The sequence below is a fragment of the Typopeltis vanoorti genome, chromosome 8 (genome assembly GCF_054136105.1).
Source record: "Typopeltis vanoorti isolate ZY-2024b chromosome 8, IOZ_Tvanoo_1.0, whole genome shotgun sequence".
Taxonomy (NCBI): Eukaryota; Metazoa; Arthropoda; class Arachnida; order Uropygi; family Thelyphonidae; genus Typopeltis; species Typopeltis vanoorti.
Genome location: NC_143556.1, coordinates 79,516,838 through 79,542,876, shown reverse-complemented (window position 1 = coordinate 79,542,876; position 26,039 = coordinate 79,516,838). Strand labels below are relative to the sequence as shown.

The following is a 26,039-nucleotide window of genomic DNA, read 5'->3' as shown; positions in this document are numbered from 1 at the left end:
ATTATGTTGCAAAGTAGATTTCTGCGATTTCTATTCATATTTTCCATGGTTAGACTACCGGATTCCATTTACTTGATATGAAAACTTGCTGCTTCGATCCAGCTACTGATATAATTTTTGTTGGAATAAAGGATTTCAACACTTATTCCAATTCAAAATCTCTCCAATTCAAATCTTGCTAAAACTGAGCTCTTCATTAAGATTTCAGTACACCAGAACATATCAGCACTAAACTCCATCCTCACTCTCAGCTTGGTATTTTAAATATCAACAGTTTTTCTTCCTAAAATTTCAGAAAGGAATAAGACAACAGCGGAATAGAACCTTTAATTCAAAAGAAATATTAGCTGCTTGTGGATATTCTACTCCAATATTACATGTCATAAGCTAGAATACTTAAAACTACTCCTCCATTCATTACATCATCTGTGTATCTTTCCTGTGTGTACCTGTGATATCCTATCATGTTACAGTCCTTACTAAGAACTGATGCCTGTTACTCTTAGTAATCATGTTATAGTTCTTACTACAAGTGAACCAGTATCAGTAACTCAATGCACGTTCATAACTGAACTTCATGGAATTTGAATACATAAATAATAGTGACTATCATTAATGGTGATTGAAACAAGTTACTTTCATGTATCATATTTATATAGAACACCATCATTTCCTGATATTTATCCTCCAGTAATGTACACGTGATACTGTGATAATACTGCATAGTTGCTGCACAATTATTACCAACTTCTTATCAATAGTTTTATTCCAGAATCTTATTTGGCCAGTTTTCTGTTTTGTAGATTTTGCATTTTGATCTTCTAAGATGCAGCTGACTGCATCATTCCACATGGATCTTGGTCTTCTCTTCTCCTGAGTCTTTTTTCCTGATATCTTGGCATGAAACATCTCTTTTGCTAACATTTCCTCTCTCATTGTGTTAATGACATCCATATTATCTTAGATTAGCTCTGCTCGCACATTCATAATGTTATTAATGTCAAATTCCTGTTTAATGTCTCTTCATTTATCGTATGGTTTTACTCCACTTTACTGCCATTTATTTCACTTTTTCATGTTCCTGATTTTCCTAAGAGCTCTTGTATATGTTTGCTAATTTGATTGTCCAGGGTGTTTTCTCTAATTTCTACTTTATTCCATGTAAATTTACATGGTAGAAAATCCATATTTCTATCATGTAAATTTATTCATCCAGAGGCTTCCAATAAACAATGTCGTAGCAGTTTCACCAAATGATATTCATCTACCACCTAATGTTGCAATTTGAACCCACAGACTGTTGGTGAGATTGGATACACTATTCCTTTGACCTACAGGCCAAAATTTGGAAGTATTTTACTTGTTATGGTCTTTTTTTTTCATGTAGGTAACATTATGTTGGTACAGTATTTTTTCAGATCTTCTGTTAGCTCCATCTGTTTTATGTTGAAGGTTCCTATAAAGTTTTTTCACTTGGTTATAGATTAAATTAAACTTGTCCAAAATTATATTCTGGTTTAATCCATTATTATTATTATTACGTGACACCTCCAGGGAGTCCAAAGACTCATCGAGGGAGGGCACTTACTCTACAACTCTCCGTCTCTACCACCTCACCAAACGCAGCTACCTCCATCTACACCAATGCCATCTACTGTCGTCCACCACTAGTATTTTCACAGACAATCACAAACATCCATGCCCACTGCAGGATTCGAACCCACAGCCTTTTGACTGGAGAGTGGATATGCTAACAACTTGGCCATCCTAGCATAAGTAAACAAAGTTTATATGTGAAGTATCTTCATGACTTTCAGCTACTTGTATATAGAAGCTACTGGCTTCACATTAATTGCCTTAGTATCTCATAATGCAAATAACACATCCTTTCGAATATATATATATAATGGTATTATGGAAAGGGCCATTATTCAGACCAGTTTTGAGGTCTCATTAGTTCTCCCACTGGTGAGACTGGTGTTCCTTAACCTGAAAGCTGTTTTGTATTTTATTCCATTTTCATAAGAGCAGATGGAAATTATTATTTATTATTGTTCTCCATAGAGTCATCAGGGAAATTCAGGAACATTTTGCTTATGGTTTAAAATCAGATGCCAAGTATGTAAAAACTAGTTGCCTCCATGATGCATTTGGAGGATGCAAAGAACATTTTCTACACTGTTCAACTAAATTTGCTAGTTTTTCAAACAGATATTGCAGAAAATTTTTCCACTACAATCTAGCTGGTTAATAATGTACACAATTAAAGAAGCACAAATTACCAAGAGAATATGTCTCACATTCTCTTGGTAATTTTCAAAGTTACATTAGCAAGCTAACATAGCTAAGTCTTAAGTCCTTGAAAAAAAGTCTAATAAAGCAATACAGTTAGTCTCATCACAGACAGAATTTAACTCTTTGTCCAGCAAAGAGATGCATGCACCATTCAGCTGTAGAAATAGATTTTTTAAAATTTATTTTTAAATGCAAGGCAATAATATCTCTTTGTTTTATTTCTTGTTTATATGCTCTGTCACACTTGAGCATCTTAATGTTTTTCATCTTCTTAATATTCAAACGGTAATTACAATTCTAACATTGTTCAGCATTTATTTTGTTGGTCACTTGATGTGTTCAAATTTTTTAGTAATTTCATTGTAAAGTTATGTGGTCAGCACATCAGCTCTTCAACCATCATGCTGTGATGGTTGAAGACCAGGTAAAAATTAATTAAAAAAAATAGAAGAAAACAATCCTTGCCCATCTCCACAGTACTAATGTACTATAGGTTTACAAACTTTCATGGTGTAGATTCACATAAGAAATGTGATGTTAATTAGTCTGATTACATTAACTTCTTTTACATTAATCAATTATTAATTCAATCATCTATTTACAAAGCCAAGCCCACCTCATATTTTTTTTAAAATGCCTATTTTTTTTCAAACTTAGTCTTATTCAGTTTATTAGTTTCAATGCAAAAGACTGAAAACATGAAAACTGGAGAAAAAGATATTCTTGAAGTATGGAGTAATTACTTCAAAAAAATTGCTAAATGAAACAAGCAGTGATAGCACAGTGGTAAAAAACACTCAACAGGCATACTGTCAAGAATACATATCCATACTTGAAGTAGAAAAGCCATCAAAGGCATGAAATGTGGAAAGGCAGCAGGAGTAGATGATATTCGACCAGAAATGCTGAAGTATGGTGGTATAAAAGTCTTACAGTGGCTGCACTGCATAGTTCAGAAAGCCTGGACAGAGGGACAAATTCCAGATGATTGGAGTACAGCTCTCATAGTTCCCATATATAAAAAGGGAAATAAAACTGAATGTGAGAATTACAGAGGTATTTCCCTACTGAGTGTTCCTGGCAAGATCTATGCAAGTATACCTGAGAAACGGTTGAGAAGAATTGTGGAAGAAAAGCTTGGTGAAGAACAAGCTCGATTCAGGCTAAATAGAGGCTGTCAGGATCAGATCTTCACTTTACGACAAATAGTCGAGAAAGCATGGGAATATAACAAAGATCTGTATTTAAGTTTTGTCAATTTGGAAAAGGCATATGAAAAGGTGCCAAGAGAGAAGCTGTTCAATATGCTGCAGTTATATGGTGTCAATGGGGCATTATATCAAGCAGTACTTAGTCTTTATTTGAGTTGTAAGTCAGCAGTTAGAATTGAAGGAAGTACAGGAAGATGGTTTAATGTTAAATCTGGTGTGAGACAAGGATGTACATTATCCCCTCTGTTATTCATTATCTATATGGATCACATTATGAAGGAAAGTGGTATTAAACCTGATATCAAAATTGGAGATGTTATTCTCAGCTCTTTACTTTATGCAGATGATGTTATACTTCTAAATAAATCCAGTACAAGTCTGCAAGATTCCCTGACTAAATTGAATAACTGTTGTAATAGATATGGTATGAAGGTCAGCAATAACAAGACAAAGATAATGAAAATAGGCAGAGAAAATGTCAACTGCATTATGAATGGAGAACCTGTGTAACAAGTAAAACATTTTGGCATGATTTTTATTGAAGATGGTAAATTAAATATGGAAATAGACAACAGAATCAACAAAGCTAGTATGGTAGGAAGTCAATTGAATAAATTCGTATGGAATAAGAGAGAAATTAATCAGAACACTAAATTAGCTGTGTACAACACAGTGTTCAACCAGTTTTAACTTATGGATCCGAGAGCTGGATCAGAAGTAAAACACTTGACCAAAGACTAGAGACTGCAGATATGAGAGTTCTGAGAAAGAGTGATTAAATGGCACAAACAGATGGTATCAATGGCAATATCATATTAAAAACGAGGATATTTGGAAAGAACTTGACATTGTCAGTATCCAGGAATGCGTTAGCAGAACTAATCTCAGGTGATATGGTCACTTAAAAACAGAATGGGCGAGGAAAGATTAGCAAAACAAGTGTTCTCTGCCAGGTTAGCAGGAAAACGACCCAGAGGACGACCAAGATATAGGTGGATTGATACGATAAAAAGTGCCTTAGATGAAAGAAAAATATGATCTGATAATGTTGCAGTCTTGACAAGTAACAGACTGATTTGGAGGAAAATTGTAGATAGGAAGTTAGTACTGATTTAAATTTTTCATGTAGTACTATCATATCCTGTACACCCCTTGAGGGTACATGATAGGAATTTGATGATGAAGAAAAAAAGTGCTGGGTTAGTTGCAGAGCTAATTATAGCCTAAATATTCTTTACAGAAAGTTTTAAACGAGGTATGCAATGAGTTGACATATCGATACAAAATAAATAACGGAAAACCCGCATACAAAGATTATTTAATAGTATAATTTTCGCCTGTGTCACAGGCATCATCATCTTGTTTAATTTGAGCTTAAAATGTACTGAAGATGCCTGTGACACACAGGCGAAAATTATACTATTAAATAATCTTTGTACGTGAGTTTTCCGTTATTAATTTTGTATCGATTCTTTACAGAACTGTCTGCAACAGCATTATTTTTAGCTAAAGCCATTCAACTGCATCTGAAGTTATACTACAAAAGAATCAGCCTCAGAAACATTCTTATAAGGTGGAAATTCAGGCTACAAAAAATAATGTTAGAAATTATAAAAACCTGTGCAGAATAAATAAGAACATTATATTGGATAATTGTGAAATCTCAAATAGGGAACCATATTCCCTGAAAATTCCTCTTACAAGATACTGTAAGCCTAATTTCTAAACATTTTGAAGGCTGAGAATCAGTGGACTTGCTTTCACAAAAAAGAATAAAAAAAGTCAGTGCAGTTATGCTGCTGAATGTCATGCTACTTCTATTTAATATATATATATATGAAGTATTTTATGCATAGTTGCAAAATCTGCCACATTTCAATTTCATTCCATTATAAAACAAAATAAGTAGTACTTGTTTAGTCTTATTACATGTAAAATTCTAGCACATATAAAATTTCATCATACAAAAGGACATTATTGGCCATTTCTGAAATATAAATTTTTAAATAGACTTTTTGAAATATAATCAGATCAATATAAATATTTATTTTATTTTATTTCTTTCTATTTAAGATGTATCCCATCATAGCAGCAATTATTGTATGGTGCACTGATGGCTTTCATGTAAGTAATTCAGTTATTGAATTTTTAAACGAATATTATATAAATGTACATGTGTATAAACCTTATTCCTGAAAGTATCTCATGCCTCTGAAAGCAATGAATCCTGTAAGACAGACATAAGCAACACAGTAGCAGGTATAAAATCAGGTACAGAATGTGGTAAAAGAATTATTATTAATTTGTTGTTATCATGATTATTAGACACCATATCGATAAATCTTCATATGTTATTTGAACATTCCAAAGTCTGAATAATATATAGTGTTCTGAAAGATGGGATATGATTAGAGTAATATTTAAGCATTTAAGAAATTATCTAGGCTGAAGAAGTTGGTAATAGGATTAACAAATTGTGAAGTAGGAACTTACACTTTTTTTTTCCATCAGCATCTCTGCAGCTGATGAACAGCAGTTAATGCACACTTCATAATGAAAGCAGTCTTCTGAAGACTGCTTGGTTAAAGTAATGTCCTGTTAATGATGTCTGTAGAACAGTATAGCCACATGGTTCTACATTCATAAAGAATGCTGTAAATTAATAAATAGTTAGAGAAGTGAATCCCACTACAATAACATGCTTTATGTGAGTGCAATATTATCATTTTAAACCATTTTTCTTTGAAAAATGAACAGGAATTTTAATAGTGCAGTAATAAACATTTAAATATGCATCCTTTCCTTCGTGGTTACACGGAGATCAGCATTCGTTATTAAAAATTATGGAAACATCTACCTGTTCTAGTAAAACTTCAGTTTAATATAAACCAAAATAATCACTTGATGTTTCGACCTTCACATTAAGGTCATCATCTGGAGTATGCACATATGTACAGAGAAACAAGCTATATTACAATCTACATACATTAATTTGGTCAACTGTTAAAACTACTGGACTGACCTCTGGCTGGGGGAAAAAAAAAACTTACTACATTATAGCTAGAGTATTGTTGTTATTATCTATTTGGTTATTAAGAGAAATATTAAGCTAGTGAGCAACATGCTCTCATGTAATTACTCATAAGTACACATATAAATTGCAATAAAATGGTATGGATGGTGGCCCAATAAGGGTTTGCTGGAAACTTGAAGAACTTAAGTGGATGAATGTGTGCCCTTGTAATATTATGTCTTTTTAATGCATTATTTATTATCTTTACTATTCTACATGTTTTTTCTATATATTTTACTTTCTTACTCTACTTCCTCTATCTTACTATACTTTATCCACCTTCCATATTTTATTAGTCGTATGCCTATGAACACTGAAAAATTTATTTGCCAGACTGCGCCATCAGTATATCAAATATTCGACATAAGACTCAATAAAACTTCCGATAGATCTCTCTCTTACACTCCTTCAACAAAGTTTACATAAACAGTCATGGTTCTTAAGTAATAAAACTGTGCTTTTAATGCCTTAGTTGTTTCCCGCTCACAAGTCCGATTTATTTAGGAACAGTGCAATTAAAATAAAGGATCAGGCAGCACTCTTTTAACAAATAATTAAAACACATTTATTTACATTAATATGAAATATACATGAATCAAACAACAAGGAGGTTGCTTTCTCTACCCATCTAAAAAATCTTTAGCATAAAATTAGAACCCTTTCACTTCGACACTAAATAATCTCTTTAACTCTAAAACTTATTTACTCTCTGCTTGCAAATTCAACTTATTAAACTTCTAGTTTACTTGCAAAGAGGTTATTTTTACAAATTAGATATCAACTTCTAACATGCCAATTGACTCTCTTATGGACACTTCTTATTACTATTAAACTAATTCTTAACAGTCCATATACAACATATCTCCTAGATTAAAATATACAAAGGGAAGTAACTTACAGAGGTTCTGTATCGTACATTCAGTCAAGAGTCTTTTACTAAAGTCTTTATGGCTTTTCTTTCATCTCGAGTTTTAGGCTTCCTTCAGGAGTATCTTGCTACAGCGGTATCACTTTGGGATATTAGCAGGCTTTTTGACTGCAATCTGTGGTACTCAAATAGCACATATACAAGAGGTTTCAGCATACAGGCAAATTCTCCTCTGGATCCTTACTTCAGGAACTTCTGCTACTAATCGCTGATGGTTGTAACTGCCAACCGCCAATGACTGATCTGGCTCTCTTTGGTACCAGTGCTTTGCCTTTTGCTCTCTCGGCTCTCCTCTTTAGTAACTGGGGTCTTGCCTCGCCTCTTTTCTCTACTGCCACTGCTCTGGTTCTGACTTCTGATGACTGGAAGTCCCTATTGCTGGGCTCTGTTTCTTTTTATTATGCCTTCTCTGATATCTCGCACGAAGGGTTGTAACCCCCCCCCCCAAGAGTTCGGCATGACTCTTTCATCTTCTTTTAAGTTCAACCTGCTCTTTGTTCTCTTTCGTGCACTCTTTTGATCATAAGTTGCCGGCCAGCGGAAACTTGTTTGAACCTTTTAGATTGACTTTGGAGGTGTTTATGCGCAGAGCTTGTGAGCACTTTCTCATACATACAAAAATCGTAAACAACCTTTCTTATGCCCTCATAGAGAGGTATTATACAATGTTCTGGGAAAACATTGCCTTTGTTTTTGACATTCTAAAATATTCTTGTTAAAGGAGTAAATACAGTTAATTTCCATCGGGTTATTTACAATATATCTAGCACAAAATATACAGAGACAAACAAGGTTATTTTTACAATATTCTCATAGGACTTGACCTCTGTAAAAAAATCGATGTAAGGCATTTTGGTATTTTTAAGCTACATGGAGTTTTTACACCATCCTAATTCTTGAGATTTTTATGTCACCATAATATAGTCGCTTTCTTATTGTGAATTTGTGCCCATCTTTAATATTAGTAATGACCAGTCTGTATCCTGAACTGGAGAAATGATTGGCATATGGTACAACAGGAGGAAGTAAGAAAGAATGAATGAGAAAAGTGTGAGAAACTAGGAGAAAGTATTGTATGGGGATTTGATTAATTAATTAATTACTGTGATGATACAGCATTCCCCCTTTTCATGGGAGTTCACGGTACTATCTAGCCTCCTCCCCTAAATTTTATCTGCGCTCCGGAACCAGCATAGCTGACGAATCAATCAGACCTATGGCTGGGTTAGTATTCCTGACTGTAATCCGTGTGTGTGTGTGTCCTCGGACCGGTTTGCCTGCTTGCAGGATGAAAAACACCAGATAAACTGGCGGAAAAAATCCTGCTGTCCATGCCCAAAATCGGCTAACATGGCTATGACCGAGGAAGATCCTTAAGCTCCTCACGTTGTCGACAGGAATCGAACCTAGAACACTCCTTCCCCAGGCATATGGTTGTGAAGCGCAAAGCCAATAGGCTAACCACACGGACGGGGATTTGATGATAAGAGTTCAATATTGATTTTAATATAAACCAAAATAGAGATATACTTAATGAGAAAGTGATAAAAGCATGTTTCCCAGGTGCTAAGATAAAGAATATTAAATGAAGCTTCATATAAAATTCACAGTTCACAATAAGTTTGTAGAAGAAAGAAGTGAACAAGTTAATTTTTTTCATAGGCACAAATGATTTGAAGGGTGAGAAATATGAAAGAGTTATTGGAAGAAGCAAAAATGAAAAGACAGAATTGAGAACGGCCATGATTGTCAATGAGAAGATTGTGTAGGAAGAATAGTGTGCAGTTTATAGGTGTGTGGAGTTAATTTGATGGATGTAGGGGTCTGTATATGCCTGATGGACTGCAGTTGAATGGTTTTGGAGTTAGATGCTTGGAGAAAGTGTTGTTCTGTGAGTTTGAAAGTGCAAAACCAGGCTAGAGATGTTATCCTAATGAAAAGCTGCTTATAGTTTCTCAGGTTTTGAATCTGAATGGTCAGGTAATAACATTATATAAGGGTAACTGTGGGCCCAAGGCGATGTTAAAATGCATGTACATGAATGCCTGAAGTATCAGAAATAAAGTAGAGGAGTTTTTAACATTATCAACTCAATTTGCCAAAAATTATTGGCATCAGTGAGACCTGGTTGTCAGAGAATGATATAGTTACAGGGTTAAAATGTGATGGATATCGTATTTTCATAGAAGATAGAAGAAATAGGGTAAGAGAAGAGATATTATTAATAATGACTGAAGAACTTCAATCAACAAAAAAGATAAGATATTTTATATATTTTTGGTTGCTGCTATAGACTTCTGGGAGTCCAGAAGGTGATGTGGATGACATGCATTGGCAGATTAGCAGAATGAATGTAGGCCAAACAATTATCATGAGAGATTTTAACTATAGAGATATAGATTATAAGGAGGAAAGGATATATGGCAAAATGGAATTTATACAGTTACTAAGGGATAATTACCTGAAACAGCATGTGATCAAAAGTGTTGGATCTGATAATAGCATCAGAAGATCTATAACTACAGTTGCAACTCTATCTCCAATTGGAGAAAGTGAGCATGCAATGCAGTCTTTCTTGGGAGGTTGCTCAATATTTGGAATTTTCAGTCAAGAAAGGGTTTATGGTACAAAAGCTGGCAATTATGACAAACTTAGGAGGCAACTTTTGAGTAGTGTCATGGCATGAGAAGCTATGTGGAATGAACATCATTAGTGCATGGGAAGCAGTCAAGGATTGTTTGAGTTGAGGCAGTATAACACTGCATACCCAGGGTCAGGAGGATGAACTGAGTAGGGATTAACTGAATGAGTAGCAATATAAAGCAGGAGCTGCAAAAAAAAGAAGAAAGCACTTGTAAGGAATATAAATAATGTGAGTAGCATGATCATGAGCAATATAAAGCACAAACAAGAAGAATAACAAGTATAAGGAAGGCTAAATCAGATTTTTAGAGAAAATTAGCTAAAAAGGCCAAAGTAAATCCAAAACAGTTTTCAAGTGAGAGAAAGAATGATTATGGAAAGAGAACTTTACTCAGTGCTGAAGGTAGGAAAGTGACAGAAGCAGAAGAAATAGTTCAGTTACTAAGTAATCACTTTACAAGGGTATATCATCCAGGTGGATGTATATGGAAAAATATTGAATACAGCAGTGGGCTTGGACAGTATGTCACCGCATGTGCCTTAAGAGAGAACGTGCAAGTGAACTGGCAGCCTCTGACAAAGTTGTTTAATTTAAGTTTCAGCTTTGACAAGTTCCAAGGGAGTGGAAACAGGGTAAGATAGTTCCATTACATAAAGGTGGCTCCAAGACAGAAGTAGCAAATTAGACCAATTAGTATCTCTGGAGTGGTGATAAAGTATTGGAAAAGTTGGTTAAAAGTAAAATTCAGGAATGGGTGAATAGGAATGTGATACTCTGTAGAGGGCAGCATAGCTTTGTAAAAGGAAGTCCTCAGTAATTTATTCACATTTTATAATAAGGTGACAGCAGAATTGGATAAAGGAAATTGCTACACTATCACATGCTGGACATTGCAAAGGCATTTTACAGACTGTACGGAACATTATTACATAAGTTGGAGCAAATGGGAATGGATAAGGCTCGTATTAAGGATAAAGGGATGGCTGATAGACATCAGAGGGTGGTGTAATGGTGGAGCGGAATCGAGACCCTCTGATTAATTAGGGGTCACCAACATGGATTTTGGCACTCTGATTCCACTCCAAATCTAGCTAGCCTAGCTGATCCCCCCTTATCCATCTTTGAATAGATGCTATGGAAAAGTTTGGAGAAACTCACTTGGTTGCTTTCATATTTTCCAGGTGTTGGGTATGAAGATTTCCTTACCAAGCTAAAATCTTCTGGTCCTCCTGCAGTTCATGATTGGATGCTAGTTTCCTCTCATAACATTTTTCTGTCAGTTCTTGGAGACCTGGACTCTGATGCCAAGTGGGGATAATCTTATAAATTTTAAGAAAACACAATCTAGTTTTATCACTTAGAAGAAAAATAATTACTTCTCCCTCTTATCTTGATAATATTCTGATTTCTAGTGAAGATTAGTTTTCTTCCTGGGTTGACATTCACATTTGGTCTGCTCTGGCATGGATTCATCACTTCCATCCCGAAAACTTGGTTCTTTTGTGTTCAAAACTGTGTTCTTGCATTCTGTATAAATCTCATATCCACCCAACCTTACAATGTTGTTGCATTTGGGATGATGCACCCAAACTGTCCCTAAGAATACTTGACTATATCCAAATGAGAGCTCTGCTTAATAGATGCCTCTCTCTCTCTCATGGACTACCTCTGATCACTTTCTCATAGATGCTCTGCTGAACTGGCTACCACCATCATTTTGTTTTTCTTTTTCTTTAGAAAAAGAGAGCTCTTCTTGATAGATGCCTCTCTTATGGACTACCTCTCATCACTTTCTCATAAATACTCTGCTGAACTGGCTACCACCATTATTTTGCTTTCCTTTTTCTTTAATTATGTAAGAACACAAGCAACTGCTGGGCAACATTATTGAACCAACTTCTTATTCTCTTCCTTCATGCCAGCTATTTCCATTCTTTGGAACAGCCTTCTCTATGGTATTTTCTTCGGTGGATACAAGCCTCTAACTTTTTAAGTAACACATTAAGATTCCATCTTTCTTTCTTGATCACTTGCCCATACATGGCACCATTGTGTTAATGATCACACATGAGAGGTTACAGAGAGATAGAGAGAGCAAGAATTGATCACTTTGCCTACATAGCCATGTGGAAACATTGCTTGTTCCATGATACTGGTGTCAGAAGAAATACCATTATAGGTTTGATTCAATTTCCTGATTAGAATAACTTTTACTAGGCGTGAATTAGTTCTTGATTTAGTCAGTCTTTACTGAAGACACATGAGTTTTTTCTTCCTGAAAAACTCAAGTTTTCATTCGTATAACTCAATATAACTTCGGTGGATACAAGCCTCTAACTTTTTAAGTAACACATTAAGATTCCATCTTTCTTTCTTGATCACTTGCCCATACATGGCACCATTGTGTTAATGATCACACATGAGAGGTTACAGAGAGATAGAGAGAGCAAGAATTGATCACTTTGCCTACATAGCCATGTGGAAACATTGCTTGTTCCATGATACTGGTGTCAGAAGAAATACCATTATAGGTTTGATTCAATTTCCTGATTAGAATAACTTTTACTAGGCGTGAATTAGTTCTTGATCTAGTTCTTGATTTAGTCAGTCTTTACTGAAGACACATGAGTTTTTTCTTCCTGAAAAACTCAAGTTTTCAAGAATTTCGTATAACTCAAGAAATTGGACAGTAGAATGTGTACAACAAGCAGTGCCTTTTTAAACACACCTGCACAAAATGCAGGTGTGTTAAAAAAGGCACTGCTTATTGTACACATTCTACTGTCATTTGATTTTCATTCTCTATTCTGATCATTGGAATCCACTTTTGATTAAATTTAATTTTTGTTCAATATCTCATTTAACCCTGTTTAGATTAAAAATGAGATATTGAATTCATATTGAATTACAAATATTTCTTACCAAAACTAATGATTTATCTTCAGTCATGTTGCATATTCAGAAGTCTTGCTTTATGAACACTGAGAATGGACTTTTAGTTCCATCTGAAATATTTGTTCATTTTTATTATCAATAAAAATATTTTTGTGTTTCTGCTGTCTACATGTTTGCACTGTATCCACTATGTCATCAATTCTGTTAGAGTTTGAATTATCATCAATATCATTATTGTTATTATTATTATATGGGCAACTCCATGGAGTCCTTTTACTCATCGAAGAAGGCCCTAAACATTATGCCTAGCACTATTCAATATTTGTGCAGTATCTATCGTTTCCTTTCAACTCATTCACAGTCATGGTATCCACAATAGAACGCTAGCAACCTATTTCACTCATTCATCACTCTCTAAGCAAAAAATCTAGTCCTGACACCCCTGCTAACTACATGTTTACTCAGTTTTCAAGGTGGCCCCTAGTTCTCTTACCACCAGATCTGTTCTGAAAAATTTCCTCTATATTAATATGCAAAACCCTTCAGTAATTTGCATGTCTCAATCATATCACCTTCTTTTCCACCTGCTAATCAATTTTTGTAACTCACAAATCTTCAACCTATCCTCATAAAGTTCATTTCATAGACCTGCTACCATCTTGATCACTTGCTTCTGGATCCTCTCCACCTCCACCACCCCCTCATCCCCAAGAACCCAGGTGACCAGATCTGTGCACAGTAGTCAAGATGGGGTTTTCTCTGCTTTTCTTGCTCATCAGAGTATTCTTCAGTAACCAAGGAATTCAATGAACTGCTTTAGTCATTTTTGCAATATGGTGAAAGTTTATTTTTCACTTGGTTAGAGTATAATAAAATTAGTTTAATCCTTTATCCAAGTGTGAGCAAACAAAGTTTGCACCTGAAAGTATCTTCAGGACTGGGGTAAGGTAGTACAACACCAGGGCAACTCGTTGCAAAGGTGGAGCAAGATACCAACACTCCTATCTCGGTATCTCCTATAATGCAAAACACATCTCCTTGCGGATATGTCTAACGTTATGCATAACGTTTCTGTCTAACATTAGATATGTCTAACGTTATGCATAACGTTAGACATATCCACAAGGAGATGTGTTTTGCATTATAGGAGATACCGAGATAGGAGTGTTGGTGTCTTGCTCCACCTTTACAACGAGTTGCAAAGGTGGAGATGCAAAACACATCTCCTTGTGGATATGTCTAACGTTATGCATAACGTTAGACATATATAACGTTAGACAGAAACGTTATGCATAACGTTAGACATATCCGCAAGGAGATGTGTTTTGCATTATAGGAGATACCGAGATAGGAGTGTTGGTATCATGCTCCACCTTTGCAACAAGTTGTCCTGGTGTTGTACCACCTTACCCCAGTCCTGAAGATACTTTCAGGCGCAAACTTTGTTTGCTCACACTTGGATAAAGGATTAAACTAATTTTATTATTTTGCAATATGGCTTCTGAACTTTAACTCGCTATCCACTAACACCCCCAAATACCCTGGCTTCAACAATCTTCTAGAGTACAGTTTCATCAATGGATGCACAGTTGGTAATCTTTTCACCCCAAAATGCATAACTTTACACTTTGTCACATTAAACTGACATCCATTCTCCTTTGACGATACTGTCAGTATAAATCCAAATCATTCTGCAAAATTTTAACACCATCTTTAATAACCATTGCTCTACCCAATTTTGAATCATCAGCAAACAACTGCATAGTTCCTCTCCGATCCTTTCCTATATCATTAACATACAAATTAAATAGTAATGGCCCAAGAACAAAGCCTCGTGGCATGCCACTAGTCACTGGACTCGACTCTTGAATAAATTATAGAATAAATTTTGAATCATCAGCAAACAACTGAATAGTTCCTCTCCGATCCTTTCCTATATCATTAACATACAAATTAAATAGTAATGGTCCAAGAACAAAGCCCCGTGGCATGCCACTAGTCACTGGTCTCGACTCCTGAATAAATTATAGTCTGGGATCTCTCCATCAACCACCCTCTTATCCCCTTCGTTATTATTATTATTATTCAGATATCTCTATGAAGTCTGAAGACTCATTGTAAGAGACCTTATATTGACAAACTAGCCATTATTCACACAATACCCATCATACCTCCCCTTAAACTCATTCACAGATGAAGTACTCACAACTATCTGGCAATGCATTCCACCAATTCACCACCTCCAAGCAAAAAATCTAGCCTGACGCCCTTAGTAATGATGCTCTTACACAATTTCCATGAATGATCCCGCTTTTTTTCTCCTCCTGTACTGTACTGTGGAAAAAAAAGTCATCAGTGTCAATCTTATAAAACTCCTTTAATAACTTATATGCTTCTATAATTTTTAGCTAATTTTTAGAACTCACACACTTTCAATTTATTCTCATAGGGAGCATTCCACAAACCTATCACACTCTTTGTCACTTGCCTCTGAATCCATTCCACCACTTAACCACCAAGGAATCCAGGCAACCAGATCTGAGCACAATAGTCCAGATATGGCCCTGTTAATGCCTTATAAATGGGAACAGGAACTTCCATATTCCTGCTTGTCAGTGTATTCTTCAACAACCATGTAATTTGATGTTTTGGCTGTCTTTGCAGATATGTGCTCTCTAAACTTCAACTCACTGTAAACAATCACCCCATTCCCAAGTCCCTGGCCCCATCAACTTTCTGCAGTTCAGATCCATCAATATAGTACACAGCATGTGATCTCATCCTCCCAAAGTGCATCACCTTACACTTGGCCACATTAAACTGACTACCATTTACCTTTGCTCATGCTGTCAGCTTATTAAGTCATCTTGCATGATCTGAACATCATCTTCATTGACTATGACTCTTTCCAATTTTGCATCATTTGACTGGATATTTCCCATCAAATTATTTTCTATATCATTAATGCACTAATTAAACAACACAGGACCAAGCACTGAGCCCTTAGGTATACCACTTATCTGCCTTCTTCTGGACCTCTCCATAAATCACTCTTTGATATCTGCCCATCAGATTCAGATCCCTTCCCATTTGCTCCAATTTATGCAACAGAGTGTTATGTGAAATACTCTCAAATGCCTTTGCAAGTCCAGCAGTATCACTGAGTTAGTATTTCCTTTATCCAACTCCATTGTTACTTTGTTATAGAAAGTAAGTAAAATACTAAGGCAAGACCTGCCTTTCACAAAACCATGTTGGCACTTATAAAGTGTCATATTTCTGTCCATCCAGTCCTGAATTCTGACTTTTACAAACTTCTCCAATACCTTAACCACACTCCTGAGATACTGATTCTATAATTTGCTACTTTTGTCTTGGATTGGAGCCCCTTTTATGCAGTGGTACTATTTTGCCTTCTTTCCACTCTGAACCTTATCAGAACGAAGGCTTAAATTAAATAACTTGGTCAGAGGAGGTGATAATTCTCTTGCACATTTTTGTAACACATATGCCATCTAATCCCATGACCATGTTCACATTAAAGTTCTTCAATATCCTAAACACCTATATTTCTTCAATTCCTATTCTCCCATCAGTCACTCCCACATCCAGCATTGCAGTATGACAGCCAAGGTGGTAATGAATGCTTTGTAACCAGTGGTGAGCTATAAGGGGCTCGCACGAGCCCTTTGTTAAATTTTTCTCAAATTTGCAAGCCCCTTGTTCTTCTTGTTTAATAATCTTGTAGAACTAGAAAATACCACTGCGGAATGTATATTTGCTACTATAATTGCTACTTTAAATTTAATGGATTTTCTGATAACTATATAAAAAATCATTTCATTGCATTCTGTTCTGATGGAGCTAGTATAATGTTAGGAGACAAATCAGGTGTTGCAATTAAACTTCTACAAAAATTTCCCAACATTTTGATTCCCAGCATTGCGTTGCTCATCGTTTACAATTAGCATTAGACGATTCTATAAAAACATTAAAGAAATAAATCATTTTGAAATATTTATGAATAAATTATATGCTTTTTATCATCGATCACCAAAAAATCAACGAGAATTAAATACAATTGCAAAAGACCTTGGTATCGAAATTTTAAACATTGGGTGTGTGTTTGGAAGCTTTATGCAAGCATTTAGCATCAAACGATAAATATAAGGGCTTTTTAAACCAACATCTCAATTTGGAATTTTTAAAAGATCTAGCATTAATGATTGATATCCTACAGGAATTATCATATCTGTCAGAAGCTCTACAAAGTTGCAATATAAGGGCTAAGTTAGCTTTTATATTTTTTATTTTTTTTTCCCCTCGACGATGCGAGCCCTTTGTTAAAATTTCCATAGCTCACCACTGTTTGTAACTCATCTATTTGATTTACTCCTGTTACTTCCCTACCATCAACCCTTTTTTTAAAGTCCATAATTATTCCTTCTTTTACTTGCCACAAAGTGAAAGAATTGCCTACAGCTAAATTAAATCAGGTTTATTGTATATTCCTTATTAGAACTTTCATTAATATTTTGCTGACTGATGTCTGGTTGAAGGTTTAGGTATATTGGAAATATGACGTATCAAATGATGAGTTATGGAAGATTTGCTATATTGTATTGGAATATATTTATTAAATCATGATAACATCAGTAATTATTAAGTCACAGTATATGTTCTAAATATGTAGCCTTTCAATTTTTTGTTTGATCTCAGTTATTAATAATTTTCTGGCACATTAATTTGAATTAACATTATTTGATATTCACTGATTTTGATTTGATATTGATTTAAATCAATAATCCTTTAATGTGCCAACTACAGAAAATTTATGTACAATGTATCATAGATCCTGAGAGCATCTGTATGTTTTTGTCATTTGTGTTAATTTTAATGTATTCTTTTCTTGATTTTTTTAATGGTATATATAGTCACTTATATGTTTGTAGCTACTTTTATCTTTCTAATTATTTTAACGTATTGTTTTCCTTAGGTTTATTGCCTTGTGTGCGTTATTTCACATTACCAAGTTTTGTCCAGCATTGAAGAACAGAGATTTTACATTCTTGTGCCCCGAGATTAGAAAGTAGTTATCCTCTTGAAATTATTTTCAGGCTATTAAAATAAGCAGTTTTAAAAATTAGCCAGTAAACACATAGAAGTGCATGATTTGGGTGCAGATGTGTATTGATTATCTCTCATATTCTCTGTTGTTCTGAGGATGCCACAGAAAGTTACTTTCATATTTAGTTTTAATCATTTTAGTCTTTTGATATTATAATTTCAATAATATCAATACCTAGAGACTCTTTTGTGCCCGGTGCCAAATGTAGGAAATTTTAAACAAGTTTATGTTAAAATTAGTTTTTCATTTGGTCACAGATCATCCTTATTAAATGTAAAATTTTCTTTTTTTCCTTTGTAGAATATTATCGGGCTTGTCTAACATGTTCATCCCTATGAACATGTTAGGACATCAGTCAGCACATTAATAGTCCTTCAGCTACTTTTTAAGCTAGATAGCACGGACATGCTCTATGAATTTGTAATATGAATGAACTAAGAAGCTCTTTTAATTGTAACAGAATCTTATGTTTTAAGGTACTTGTCAGATGTCGCTTAGATATTATTGGGAGGAAAAAGAAAGGGAAAGAATTCAAAGATGATGATTAGCCTTTAGCAATGATAAAGAAAAGAAAAAAAAAACATCAACAGATTCATCCAAGAAAGTAAAATAAAACAAGGAAGTATGTAGTGATTGTGTGCAAATTTAGAAAAGCAAGAATTCTATGGTGGAGTTACTTGTGAAGGTATCTAAAACCAATGTCATAGGAAGAATATAGAAAATATCATGAAAGTTGCATATTGCTCTGGATCCCACTATTTTATTCTTAGAAATGGAGGGAAGAATAGGACAGAAGGAAATAAAAGATGACAGAGATGATATAAAACTGAAAAGATAATCTAGATGGTTGGAGTAGTTAAACTAGTTGAAAAAATACATGACAGCTAAAATATCCAGGAAGAATATAGTTTGTAAAAAAGCATATGAGTAAATACTGTTCAAAACTGAAATGATGTTGTGTAAACATAATTCCATGAAAGATAGTTTATGCTTGAGTTGTAGAATAGCAGTTAGCAAGACCGTCCCATGGGTAAGAGGCACCTTTGTTCAAAATTATACAGTTACACCCCGTGTTACATAAGTAATGCATTCCGTAAACCTTTGCGTAACTTGAATTTTACGTAATTCGAATTTTTAAATTACATGCATACAATAAAATGTTCAATGGCTGCTCACACCGCTGTCTTGCATTAATTTTTTTGCCATTAATCAGATATTTTCCATTTTTGGGTTGATTAAAAAAAATTCAATTATAAAAACATTTATCAATTGTATTGAATAATATACATAAATATGAAAGTATGAAAAATACATAATATAAAAGAGTATAAAAACAAACTGAAATATTCACTTTTCAAATAATGAAATGTCTTGTGACAGCTAAGGAATGCTGTTCTGCAGGAGGTTTTACTCCTTTTGATGTTGAAGGCTGAGGGTAGCCGGGGTCATCTGGGTTTTCATCTTGACTTTGTTATGAATGAACATGTCTAGAGTAGATTGTGTGGTCACATGCTTCTTGCCCTTGTTAGGTGGCCTTGTAGCTAGACATATCAGAATAGATACGGCAGCTAACATTTTCAAACTGCTCGGTGTTCGGATCCATGGATTCTAATTTTGCTAACGTCACGTCTATCAAGTTAAAAACCTTGGCTAGTCCCTTCATCGTAAATTTCTTTATGTCTGGCTTAGTATTTTCTTCAGAATTTCGGAATGCCTCCAACTGAATAAGGTCATCATTAGTTAGCTCTTCATCGTGACTCAAAAGAAGCTCGTTAATGTCACCATTATCCACTTCCAGTTCTAATTGCTGTGCTAGTTGCACACACATCTTCATCGCCTGTTGTAATTCTTGTGTCAACTCAGCATGCTATCAGTCATTGTTTGCTCTCCTTCTTTGAAACGCTTAAAATTATGGACCATTTCTGGGCAGAGTTTCTTCTACACAGCTTTCATTGTTGTCTGCTTGATTTCATCCCAAGCCACCCTGTTGTTTAGCGTTAAGGATATTATAGTTCTTCCAGAAATCACATAGAGTAATGCCCTTACCACTATCAATGGCTTTGATTGCTTGGGAAAATGTACACTGCAGATAGTAGGCTTTAAAAGTCACAATAATGTCTTGATCCATAGGCTTCAATAATAAGGTAGTTCTAGGAAGAAGGTAAACAACTTATGTCAGGGTGAAAGTCATCCTACTCTTCTGGGTGACTGGGACATTGTCCAGGAGGAGGAGAAGTGCTTTAAATAGGATTCCTTTCTCGGAACAATATTCCTTCACCTGGTGAATGAAGTGGTTATTGAACCAGTCTCCAAATGGCGTGCACGTAACCCAAGCCTTGGTGTTGGATTTCCAGATTACAGGCATCATACTCACATTAATGTTCTTAAAGGCGCACGGTTCTCTGGGAATGGTACACTGTAAGTGGTTTAAGTTTTAAGTCCCATGAAACGTTGCTGCCAATCATAACAATTGAATCAGGCATAGATTTTTCCTCTTTTGCAGTAAATGTCCGTGTTGGTATCCTCTTCCAAAACAGAGTGGTTTCGTCAACATTAAATATTTGCTCAGGCAAATAATCCCCCTCCTCAATTATTTCTGCCAAAAGTTCGAGAAATCGACTTGCCGCTCTATATCTGCACTTGCTGCCTCACTCGTGATTTTGATGCTGTGCAGATTTGTACGGTTCTTGAATCATTCGGACCGTCAGAATTCCAGAATATCATCTATATTTTCAGACTGCAAAAAATCAACATCACACGCTCCAAATTTTTCATTTAGTTCTTCGTGGGGCAGTAATTTTTTGGCTTGCACATGTCAAAAAACATATCCATTTTTCTTTATATAATGCCTTAGCCTAGGTTCCAGGTTTCTTGTACTAATCCAAAATAGATGAAAAAACTGACCAGTCCTCTAATCAGATGATTTCTCTATTGCTGTACCTGCATGATAGTCATGTGTACAAATTTCATGTTTGTACATATGTATAACAGCTTGCAAGCTCTGTTCACCTAACTGTTCCATTTTATTCAAGTCAATCAATATATAATTACCATAGCTGTCCAGGTCTTGTAACTTTTCCCAATTACGTTTATTTTATTAACATGATTTTTAATTATAACATTAATATATCTATGCATTTTTCCTATACTTTGACAACATAACCAAGAATCAATTCCATACCAAAAATTCACTCCATGATGTGTGATCCTCTGTCTGTTGTCAACTTCAAAGGCTCCAGCCATAAAGTTCATGTTAGGTGAAATTGAGGGGTTTATTTTAACTATTACATAATATGTTAGCACACACTCTTGCTTGGTAACCCCATATTTATTTTATTTTATTTTATTTTTTTATATGTTCCATCCATGAAAGATTTATAAACCCATATTGTATTATTAAGAATTAGAATGGGCTAAGAATTAGATTCAAAAAAAAAAAAACCTACCCTTGAAATCAAACCTAGAACTTTTTTCAAGCCACCTACAGCCTCGGGTGGTGGTCTTACAGTAAGTGGTGAAATTCATAAACATCCATGCTCGTGGTGGAATTTGAATCTTACTGAATGTGGGTTGAAGAAGTGTGTGTGTCCTATCATTTGGCCTTAGGCCAACAGTAATAAACCCATATCGCCACAAAATAATGCTAAAAATGAATTTTTTTTTGTTTCGAGGTGATTTTAGAAGAATGAACTGCATTTCTTTCTTAACATACTTGGTAAAATAACAATTGTTCCTTTTAAGGGTTAAGCAATATTGATATGTTATATAAGAGGAAAAATTTTTCAAGTTATTACTTCCATATACAGTCATCTCTCACTGTACCAAATGCCATTATGACAAACTTGCTCACTGTAACAAACTGCCAAAAAAAGTTCCAACCAAAGTTCCACAGGTTAAATGCTCTGTTAAAAAGAAATTTACTGTAGCAAACATTCCGTTATAACAAACTATTCCTATGGTACCTACAAGTTTGCTTTAGTGAGAGTTATTTCATGTGCAAACTGCTCTTTTGCACAAATACTTTATATAATGTAGATGAAAAAAGAATTAATAATTTCTTATATACAGGGAGCTGAAAAGTTCTGATAAACACCTAGAACAAAAATGATATTAAAGCAACTGATATAATCACAAGAAAGAACATAATCTTAAAATTCTTTAACTCCCATGTTTCATCAAATTATAATCATTTGTTCTTTTCTTTTTGGATGTATTTGGATGGATATGTCAGAGGTTTTGAAGAAATTCAAGATTATCAACTTTTCAGCACACCCTCATACTATAATATACTTCTAAGCTAAAACACTTCTTCATGAATTATTGAATTTTCATGTTGTACATCTGTATCAGATACTTCAAAATGTATCATCCACAGAAATGCTGTAGTTGCGCAAGTACACAAACTGAACTAATTTGTGTGCAGTCACAAGTTAGTTTGCCATGCTGGTCATTCAGCTCTCATTTAAGACACCACCAAAACTACTACTAGTGTGGCCATCTTTTAAGTAATATATTTTTGAAAGGTATTACATCAAAAAATGCATTGCAGTCTGGTAAATTCTGTTACTAGATAATTATTTCAAATTCATTGATTTCTTATGTAGCTGTTGTTTTTATTGTAGATATTGCCTTCAACAAACTATGTAGGAAATTTTCCTTTATTCTTCTAGCAAAAATGTCCATACATGACTGATTTGTGTTAATAATGTAGAAAAGTACCCAAGAAATATAATACACTGGATGTATATACAGCATATTAATTTTCTCTCTTCCTGATATATATATATATATATATATATTATTATTATTTCTGATTTTTAGCAGCATTTTAGTTGGATTGCACTGCACTTGCCAAGTAACCCCCCTCTCCCCTCCAATTCAGCCAGATTCACTGGCTGGGGTGGAATGCTCATTATGAGATATTTCACTATATATTAATATTAAATATCAGCCCTTAGAAGGTTTAATATACTACTGCCAGCTGAGAGACGGTAAAGATTTGTCTTATTGTATATACTACTCAACTTTTGTGCGGTTTACTCCATATTGATAAACGAGGTGTTTTTTTTTTTTTTTTTTTTTATGTTGCATTTTAATTTTAGCACTGAGATTAGTCATCCTACTAGTCAGTTTTAACAGGTAATATTCCCTAAATACAATTTGACAAAGACAGTTTCTTTGTCAAAAGTTCATATCATCATCACTAGTGTATTGCATTGCATTTAATGGATTGGCCATAAAATCTAATATGCAACCATTTAGAATAAAATGTACAATAAAATGTTCTAGAAAATTGCATTTAATGTTATAAAAGCAGTTTTATCTATTATTTCTGTCATTTGTAAAATTAACAAACTTTTATAAATTTTTATCTATACAATTTTCTGAATAGCAGATAATATATGTATGAGAATACAGTACTTCTACTGCCATTTATTAAATAATACAATATAATACAAGAAAAAAGAAAATGTTAACATAAGTTTTATATGTTATTATAAAACATATTAATATGTGGTTTATAATAAAATTAGTTGCATTAAATTATCATAGTGCCAAATAAGACAATAATTTCTTACATATCATTAACACATTCGCTGCCAACAACGAGTATACTCGTAGTTGGTAAACCAGCTACACAAGCCAGCTACGAGTATACTTGCATGACGCTTACCGCCGGCAACGAGATTACTGTACTGACCTTGAAGAAGTGAAAATGCTTGGCTTGTGGAGCTAGCATCAAAACTGTGTATTCTCATAGATAGTATATGCTCTGCGTAAGCCAACTACGAGTATACTCGTATGACGCTTACCGCCGCCAACGAGATTATCGTACTGACCTTGAAGTGAAATTGGAACAGACTATGCCGAAGTAGCGTGGCAGCAAACGTGTTAAATGATTAGTTATTTTTCTAATTATTTTCTGAATAAAAAATTAACTTTTTTTTTCAGTGTAATGTATTTTATGAACAGACTGGCTGCATGCTACTACATGCATTTTATTTATCTGTAACAAATGAAATATTTTATACTTTTAATGATATGAATAGTATAATTTTTATATAATTTATATCATTACACATTCAACTGTATCCGTCCAAATATGATTTTAGAATGCGATATTTAATGGTTTTATATCATTCCACGATATGATACTTACCTGAGCAGAAACCAGAGAAGAGTATCTTTTAATTTTAATGTTTACATTTGTTGTATATATTTTTAAATTTTTATACAGATCTTTTTTTGGAATAATTTTTTTATTCATACATTTAATTTGGCCATTAATGTAAGAAATTTATTTATCTGTAAACTAACTTAGATTAGTGCCATGTTTATATATTTGCTATTAGTTATTCACTTTCTTCACCATTTGTATTAAACAGGATGGTGACAACCACCTGGTATTACTAACTGGTACAAAATCAGTTGTGTAATTGTACAGTATCATTATTGCGTAATTATTTGATTTTTTTTTTTTTTTATGTCATATTTAATTGTTAGACTTCAAAACAAGTTTTTCTTGTATATTTTGCCAATAGTTTTGAATATGGATATTGCAATAAAGTCATTCTGTAAGGATGAATGAAATAGCTTTTTTTTTTTTACTCTTACTTTATTATACATTAATTATCATACATTATCTCTTACTTTATTATACATAAATAACATGGCAGTTGTTAATTGTAACAAAAATTTCTGGTGATTTTAAGCTCTTATCACTTTTTTTTTTATCTCGCTTAATTTTAGTTCATATTTTTGCTGGCACCCATTATGAATATTTCATATTCATATGGGCGCCAGGGTTCCTTCGTGATGGGGAGGAAGTGGAGAGGATCCAGAGACGAGTGACCAAGATGATAGCAGGTCTATGGAATGAACCTTATGAGAATAGGTTGAAGATTTGTGGGTTGCAAAAATTGGTCGATAGGCAGAAAAGGGGTGATATGATTGAGACATTCAAATTACTGACGGGTTACTATAGGATTAATCCAGAAGATATTTTTGAAAATGGGACTGGTGGTGAGAGGACTAGGGGCGATGCATGGAAGCCGGGCAAGAATGTGGTTTAACAAGGGTGTTTAGAGCTAGGTTTTTTACTTGGAGAGTGGTGAATGAGTGGAATAAGCTGCCAGAGTCTGTGGTGGGTGCTATGACCGTGAATGAGTTCAAGGCAAGGTATGATAGATACTATGTGAAGGTCGAATAGTTGTTCTTGACATGATGTTAGGGCCTCCCTCAATGAGTCTGTCGACTCCTTGGAGTTGCTCGGAATAATAATAATAATATTTTTCTTCTAGGCATGTGTAGAAATGGTATTTGCATCCATAGCACTGGGTCACCAAAGAAAGATTATTTCAAGTTCAATTCTAGTTACTGACTAAAGGAACATTTTCTAAGCCTTTCTTTTACCAGTTCCTGAATTGGTTGATCTCTAGCAATTAGGGTTATCCTGCAACTCAAGAAAATCAACTGTATAACTTGCTTGCAGTATTTTAGACAATCCCTAACACTCTAATACTCCTTGGATGCCTATTAAAATCACTAATAGTCTTTGGCTAGCTATCTGTGATTGGCTAAGGGGTCTCTGGCAATTGGCTGTCCTCCACTTTCCAAAAGATTAGTTAGGGCTAAATGGCCTCACCTACTCACCCCAGCACAAATATATACAACAATTTAACACTGAACTTGAAAACTGGAATGTACCTTTCCTCTGGTTGTCACTCCTTCATGCATATACATATCACCACCTAACACAAAAACTAGGTGTCATTAACACATTAAAAAATAATACTATAATACAATAATATAATATAATATAATATAATATAATAAAATAATACAATAATACTAGAATATAACAT

The 26,039-nt window shown here is 34.3% G+C and overlaps 1 protein-coding gene across 1 annotated transcript in view; it reads left to right on the top strand.

Moving 5' to 3' along the window:
* The window catches only part of LOC150104152 (uncharacterized), an 84,181-nt gene extending 59,412 nt beyond the window's left edge, over positions 1–24,769 (top strand). Inside the window, exons 5-6 of the mRNA XM_090397297.1 lie at positions 5,580–5,630; positions 18,043–24,769. Coding sequence (XP_090253423.1) covers positions 5,580–5,630; positions 18,043–18,132 — 141 coding nt within the window. The 3' untranslated portion in view covers positions 18,133–24,769. The remainder of the gene's footprint in view (positions 1–5,579; positions 5,631–18,042) is intronic.
* Positions 24,770–26,039: the final 1,270 nt, after the last annotated feature.